This window comes from Penaeus vannamei, chromosome 23 (genome assembly GCF_042767895.1).
Source record: "Penaeus vannamei isolate JL-2024 chromosome 23, ASM4276789v1, whole genome shotgun sequence".
Lineage (NCBI taxonomy): Eukaryota > Metazoa > Arthropoda > Malacostraca > Decapoda > Penaeidae > Penaeus > Penaeus vannamei.
This window is the reverse complement of record NC_091571.1, coordinates 5,387,501-5,395,000: the sequence shown is the minus strand read 5'-3', so window position 1 is coordinate 5,395,000 and position 7,500 is coordinate 5,387,501. Positions and strand designations below refer to the sequence as shown.

Below are 7,500 nucleotides of genomic sequence, written 5' to 3'. Positions count from 1 at the left end.
CGATGGGAGAATGGTGTGTTCTCTTTGGCAATGCTTGGTTAAATGTTTTTTGTACATATATGGCTCTGCCAATGTTTAGCCACAAAAGAGTCAATTAGTAGATCTTGCGACCTTACTTTTCCTTGAAAAAGCGGAAAAATGTTTTCTTTACTAATGCTATCAATATTGACACATTTTAATTACTATATTGTTACTGACATTACTAACAGCAGCAATAATATTAGAAAATATTGAAAATCAGTGAAAAGGGTAAACAGGTGAGACAGGTAATTTGCGTAATTGGCTCATTGGTGACTTAGTACTTGTGGAGCCATCTATATGTAAAAACATTTACTAACTTCAACACACAATGGGCAATGGCATGTATGTACATGCCATGCCTGGTGACTTGGGGTTAACCTAATCACACTAGGAGCCTCCACTGGTAAACTGAACAAGGTGTCAGGGTGCAGGTGGGTGCAGCTATTTGAGGGGAAAAATCGGAAGCAAGGGAAACATAAGATTACCCTTGTCTATGCTCTTGGGTGCAGCATAAACAATTTCTTTTCGGCTAACAAAGGCCTTAAGCCTACTTTTCAGGGTCTATTTTTCCTCAACAAATGGAACTAGTGGCAAATGTTTTGTAAGTATCTATAATGCATATAATTCATTTAGTCTTGTGTATATAATCCATGGTTGCAGTTGATTCTTTTCACCGGCAATTCTGCATTTCACTTAATGAGGAAATGCTTTTTACACCTATGAAACAAAGAGTTTGTAGAAACCTGTTTGCAGAATGATTCTGACCATAGGTTATTAAACATCTGGTCATTGATTTAATTTTATACTGTAATGTGTTACTTGTCAGATGAGTACAGATTTATACAGGAAAGTGACTTATTGTCAATTACTCATATAAAAAGTGTAATGCTGTATGCTGATACAAACCTGGAAACTAGGGTAGCAAACTGATCTTTAGTAATTAAAGATAACCTGTGGCAAATGCCTAAAGCCTTTCTCAATGGCTCAGTGGGCAAAGATGTCTGGGTACTGTTTAATCCATTGGACATGGGTGCAAGTGATAAATTAAAATTACAGTGGCCAGGTACTAGTATTGTGCCATCCAAAAACATTGGCCATGAGTACAGGTGATAGATTAAAATTACAGTGGCCATGGCATTTACATCATTCCATCTGCAAACATTAAGTGTGCAAGAGTTCGAGGCTCTCTGGTATTGCGAGTGACTAGGACTATCCTGTATCCTGAGCACACAGAGGGAGATGGCGACTAATAGAACGTGTAAAATGAGGTTAAGCATCATTTGATATGTGCCTATGTTATTTATTATTAATCTAAAGCCTCTCTCAGGCACTTGGAATTCAATTTGATATTAGCTACTCCCTCGCTCTCCTCTGCCAGTCCAGATCATTTTTTTCTGATGCATTCTTTTATTTCATTATAGTGCAGTTGAGTAGAAATGAGAGAAGGTTTAAGTAACTACATCATCCTTTTACTATTAGGCTCTGTTTATGTAGTGTTTACAAATATGTGCCCTCCTTAATCAATGCAGAGTAAGAAAAGAATATGTTGTTCCAGTGACATGGTAAAAATTGGGTAGGATTTTTTTTTTTTTCTTCTTTTTTTTTATAAGCTGTCTTGGTCAGTATTAAATTTTCATAACACTTTCTTTCCTGGAATACTGGTACTATAAATTTCTAGTTGAGCATATTATCTTACTTTTTAGTAGCACTTATATTACTAAGAAACATATTTCATGTCATGATAGAAGCCCTAGGTGTGTAACTTTTCAGATCAGAATGTGATGAGAATTAGAAATTTTAGTCTATTTTTCTCTGGCTTGATTGTACTTATTCTGTGGAAAATTACCTCTGATATTTTTATAATAAAGCCTCCTTACAGTCACTGAAGTCATAAAGAACAGTTGAAAGTAAAGAATTTGTGGACCATCTTCAAGAACACTGCTTCACTACGTAAATGTTTTCTGTAGTATTGTCTTGGCTCTACATTATACATTACAAATCTAGTGATATGGCCAGTCATATAAATGAGGAGGTCGAAAAGAATAATTTCTGAAGAAAAGTAATTGGAGATGCTGGAGACAGTGGAACAACATTCGATCACACCAATCTCTTAAACTGCCAAGGTAAAGATATTGTAATTTAGGAGTTTTTTTTTTCTTTTTTTTGTAACAACTCAATGATTTGTTTTGATCTATCCATAATTTGTCTTACATTGCAGATGATCCTTAGTGATGAGACATCATGTCATAATGTTGATGAAGTCCTTCGCCTAGTCAGTGCCATCCAGTATGCTGATAATACGGGGAAAAGTAAGTTTTTTTTTTTTTCAGTGCTGATATTATATGTATTTTACGTAAAGTATAGTGGTTCTGTGATACTCTTTGTCACATTACATTATTTTAAGACTAAGTAGTATTAGTGATATTCTGTGAGACTACCATGGGTATTGTCCAAGATTGGGGAAGCGGAAAGATGAGTTGGGATAATCAAAATATATCTAAGGTTAGCTTTGAATTGCTCCATTTTTAAAGATATTCACATAAGTATAAGTCCATTGATCATTTTATCATCGCTTAGTAAATGGTGTAAAAAGTATATTGCTAGAACTTTACTCATTTCAAAATATGTTCATGTCTACTTAATCCACTCATGATGGGATCACCTGGTGTCATACTGAACCGTGTGCAGGGCAGAGTATTGTGGCAAATGCTCAAGGGAGCAGAAATGTACCGCACTCTATGCCCATTTCTGCAGTATATGCTATAGGATATGAGGCTATAAAGAGGTTTGAAGCCTACTTTTGAGGAGTTGTTTCTGCTCAGTGACTGCAGTCAGAGCCAAAGAAGTAAACAGCTGTTATGTAGCAGGCTTTACTGCACATGCCATGGTGGGACATCATTCCTGGCGTGAGTGGGTTAAGTTAGTATCATATTGATAGGTTGTATAGATTTCAGTAATAGTTTTATCTTCATAATGCTTGCTCTACACTGATATTTAAGGCAGAATCATGTATGCTAACTTATAAGATTCTTTTATGTAGGTTTTTACTGAGCTTTTGTTATCCAGTGAAAGAAAATGTGTATCACCAATTTGTCTTAGGAACATATGTTAACCAAGTGCATAGGTTATATATGTCCATGAGAAAAGAACTCACTATTCACCACTTCGATGGAAATTCAATTTATTATGAGTTTTATTATGATGATGCTTCTTCATTTCTTTTATGACGTAATCTCATCATCATAAATAGTAAGCAAATAACTTATTGGCCTCTTTTTAGGGGTATGTGACACACCTATACTTATCCTCGCAATTCTACTGCTATTGTGGAGACAGTCCCAGCCCCACAGCTATTACAAAAATCTAATAATATGCTGTATCTGCTTTTGATTTTGATATGCAAGTCAATAAACTAGCCCAAAAAACAATTTCATCTAATCAATTTTCTTCATATTTTTAGAATGTGTTTAGTAGATCCTATATACATTGTATATTTCTTATTTTTTTGTACCATGATGGGTTTTGCTCACAAAAAAGAGCAGTTTTATTGTAAGGACATAATCCACTATCGATCAAAGAGAATTGCCAGAAGAAAATGCTTTTCTTTCCTCCTTTCTTTTCTGCATTAAACCAGAAAGGTGATTGGTTTTCTTGTATGTCTTAGAGAAGGGCAGTTGAGGTTCCAAAATTTTTCCTTATTTTGTTGTCCACTTGTATCAAGAAAATGGCATATATGGTTAAACTGTACTCCTTTTATGTCCCCACATCCCCAGTAGAGCAATAAGCAACATATAGAGGATGTAGGTCAAGTATCATCCATGAGTTATGTTGATAGGGTGACCCTGATGGATTGTTATTCCTAGCTTGTACATTTTAAAGTATATAACATGAATGATTTTTTCTCCTCTGCTCTGTTCTGTTTTGCATATTTTCTTAAGAAATAGGGAAAAAAATGGTGGAAAAAAAAATTAAAGTAGAAAGTAGAATCAGTTCTTAATTTTTTGTTGCACATTTGTTGAGAGTCAATATGTTGGAGTTCTGAAATCAGCCTCTCCACAAAGATAAGAGAAAGTGCCGAAGGGCATGAACCAGCATGTGGAGTTAGATAAATAAAGTCATGAGGAGAAAGAATATGTCTTACAGTTTATGATTATTGTTATCATCATCGTCATCAGAATCAGAATCATTTGTCACTTGTCACTGTCATTGTTATCATCACCATCACTGTCACCAGCATCAATATGATTTATATTGTTCTTGATTTAAGTTTATCATATTAGATTGAAGTTAATGCATATGAGTCCATTGGTCCATGAATATTTTCCTTTTTTCACTTTCATTCCCTATTTCTGTAAGTAATGTCCACTTGTTATTGAGATTTTAGTACAACATTTTATAAGCACTTTGTTTGTGAATGCGCTAATTTTCCTTGTTGTATGTGATCAGGATTATTTATTTATTGACTTACGGCCAGTTTGTTTAAATTGTGTGAGGCCCAACCCATTGCATATCAGTTTATGTATCTGACATACTTACATTTATCTATCAAGGCTATCTATCTGGTAGATATGCATGTCTTTTTGTGTATATACATGTCTGTATAATGAATATTCATTGGATCGGGTCATACACAATTTTTACAAACTGGCCAATACACTGCTCACTCTCTGAGGATGGTCTTGGCCAATTATTTAAGTACTAAAGAACTCTCAAACTGTGCTTTACTAATCTACCTATGAGAATGTCCCTATGATATTCATTCTTAATTTGCCCTATTTTCCTTTTAACTTTTCTTTTTGTGATTTGCAGTTTGCCCGGGCAACTGGAAGCCAGGAGATGAGGGCCTCTCCAACCACTGCCCAGTGCAGCAAGTGACCTCGGCATCTAAGTAGTGCGTTCCTAGAATGTGTCCCGAGTCATCTGAACATTCAAGGGTCTTACTGAAAGAACTAGACAGAAAAAATCTGCTGTTCCCTCCTCCCTGGAGAGAATGAATTTGAATTTTGTTTTATGTTTCAAGGTGGTATGGATGCTTGGGCACTAGTCATCATATATGCGATATATTTTTTTCTGCAAGTTCCTATGTCATTGTTTTTTTTTTTCTTTTTTTCTTTTTTTGCCAACCTGTTTGGCACCAATTTTATGACAGTATTTCATACATGGTATTTAGATTTGTTCTCTTTTAGTATGATATTAAAATATTTCCTCATAGGGGACATTGCGTAGACATTTTTGTATCCATTGTGACAGTTGAAATGCAGCTAGTAAAAGAAGGTACTAATGAATGGAATATTACGTACAAAACATTGCATTTATCTGAGAGGAGGTTTTATGAGCGGTGTGTTGTTCAATGTGATAAGGAGCTGTGATAAAAGGTCCTTTATATTTTTTTAAGTATGGCTGAATTTACAACTTCCTGTAGCATTATGTTTGTCAGTCAAAATCCAAACTCAAAGTTTGTGAAAAGTTCCACAGTCAATAAGATACTATTAGCTAAGGTTGCATACATTTGTAAAATGTAACATGTATCTGTGTTTTCATGTTGTGAAAATGAACTTAGACTTTTGTACTGTAGTATTCAGATTTCAATAAGTATTGTAAGTTTTGGATACTTAATAAGCTTTGGAAAATGTATAAATGTTCCATGTAGCAGCTTTTTGTGGATCTGCTTTATGTATTTGCTCATGTTGATGACTTCCAGCATTTTTAGAGAAGATCTGATAATTTAATTTTTGTATTAGTTGTTTTTGTGAGTAAACTGTTTCTTTCCTTTGTATCATGACTTTTATATTCCTTTATGAATGAAGTTGAAATAACCCAATATTGTGATCATCGGTCCATTAAGAGCCATTCTTTTTTACAATGGGAATTTGAACTATTGATTTCAAAGGGTGCTGCAGCTGTTTTTATTATCATGAAATTATGTGATAAAAAGGATTAAAATGTTTTTGTATTCTTTAATCATTTTACTTTTGATTGGTAATAGAAAATTTATGCAAAACATCTAATCATTTGAGGAAATGTTTCACATGCATACACGTACTCACTCACTCACTCACTCACTCACTCACTCACTCACTCACTCTCTCTCTCTCTCTCTCTCTCTCTCTCTCTCTCTCTCTCTCTCTCTCTCTCTCTCTCTCTCTCTCTCTCTCTCTCTCTCTCTCTCTCTCTCTCTCTCTCTCTCTCTCTCTCTCACTCACTCACTCACTCACTCACTCACTCACTCACTCACTCACTCACTCACTCACTCTCTCTCTTTCTCTCTCATATAAACACTCACTCATGCACTCACTCACTCATGCACTCACTCACTCATGCACTCACTCACTCACTCACTCACTCACTCACTCACTCACTCACTCACTCACTCACTCACTCACTCACTCACTCACTCACTCACTCACTCACTCACTCACTCACTCACTCACTCTCTCACTCTCTCACTCTCTCACTCTCTCACTCTCTCACTCTCTCACTCTCTCACTCACTCTCTCACTCTCTCACTCACTCTGGTACTTGTCGGAGTGCAAATGAATGCGGCAAACTTTTTGTAAATATCCATGTTGATGTTTATTTATCTATATATATTTCTCTCTCTCCCTCTCTCTGTCTCTCTCTCTCTCTCTCTCTCTCTGTCTCTCTCTCTCTCTCCCTCTCTCTCTCTCTCTCTCTCTCTCTCTCACTCACTCTCTCTCTTTCTATCTCTCTCTCTGTCTCTCTCTCACTCTCTCTCTGACTCTCTCTCTCTCTCTCTCTCTCTTTCTCTCTCTCTCTCTCTCTCTCTCTCTCTCTCTCTCTCTCTCTCTCTCTCTCTCTCTCTCTCTCTCTCTCTCTCTCTCTCTCTCTCTCTCTCTCTCTCTCTCTCTTTCTCTCTCTCTCTCTCTCTCATAATCACATAAGAATAATACTGGCCATTGAGTTATGAAGTGGAGGAAACTGAAAGTAAGATATCAGTAATATAGGGCATGATCAGACCTACTGCACAGCGAACATTCAAGAAAATAGTGTGGATAGTCACAAAATTAATAGTGAATAGGCTCAAAAATGCAGTGAATACTCTCTAAAATATAGTTCATAGTTTCCAGAATGCAATGAATGGTCTAATGATGGTCTAAAACAATGTGGTATTAAAGATAAAGCGTATAGTAGTAAGTATGGGGGCAGAATTACAGATGATGTTATTGGATAAAAGCCTTATGTGGGGAACAAAGACTAGTGTGGTGTCAAAAGTACGGTGGGTGTTATAAAAATGTATAGTGTAATGTATGATATCAAATGTACAGCGTCTGAGATTCTTTGCATGGCATTATCTTTATCCTAAGACGGTGGAGGATAACCAGGGTAGGAAATAAAAAAATAGAGTGCATGGCGTCGTTTGTATTTCCAAGAGTATTGTAAATTAAGTGTCCGCTTTTCTCAATGTAGTTATGAAATGTTTTTCTTCTAACACAAGTTGGGAAAGGGAAGTTAACTCAC

At 35.9% G+C, this 7,500-nt stretch overlaps 2 protein-coding genes across 2 annotated transcripts in view; one reads left to right on the top strand and one right to left on the bottom strand.

Moving 5' to 3' along the window:
* The window catches only part of LOC113812702 (peroxiredoxin 2-like), a 16,919-nt gene extending 11,124 nt beyond the window's left edge, over positions 1-5,795 (top strand). The window contains exons 4-5 of the mRNA XM_070137599.1: positions 2,240-2,330; positions 4,831-5,795. Coding sequence (XP_069993700.1) covers positions 2,240-2,330; positions 4,831-4,913 — 174 coding nt within the window. The 3' untranslated portion in view covers positions 4,914-5,795. The remainder of the gene's footprint in view (positions 1-2,239; positions 2,331-4,830) is intronic.
* The window catches only part of LOC138865912 (regulatory protein zeste-like), an 8,350-nt gene continuing 6,449 nt past the window's right edge, over positions 5,600-7,500 (bottom strand). Inside the window, exon 6 of the mRNA XM_070137393.1 lies at positions 5,600-5,738. Coding sequence (XP_069993494.1) covers positions 5,600-5,738 — 139 coding nt within the window. The remainder of the gene's footprint in view (positions 5,739-7,500) is intronic.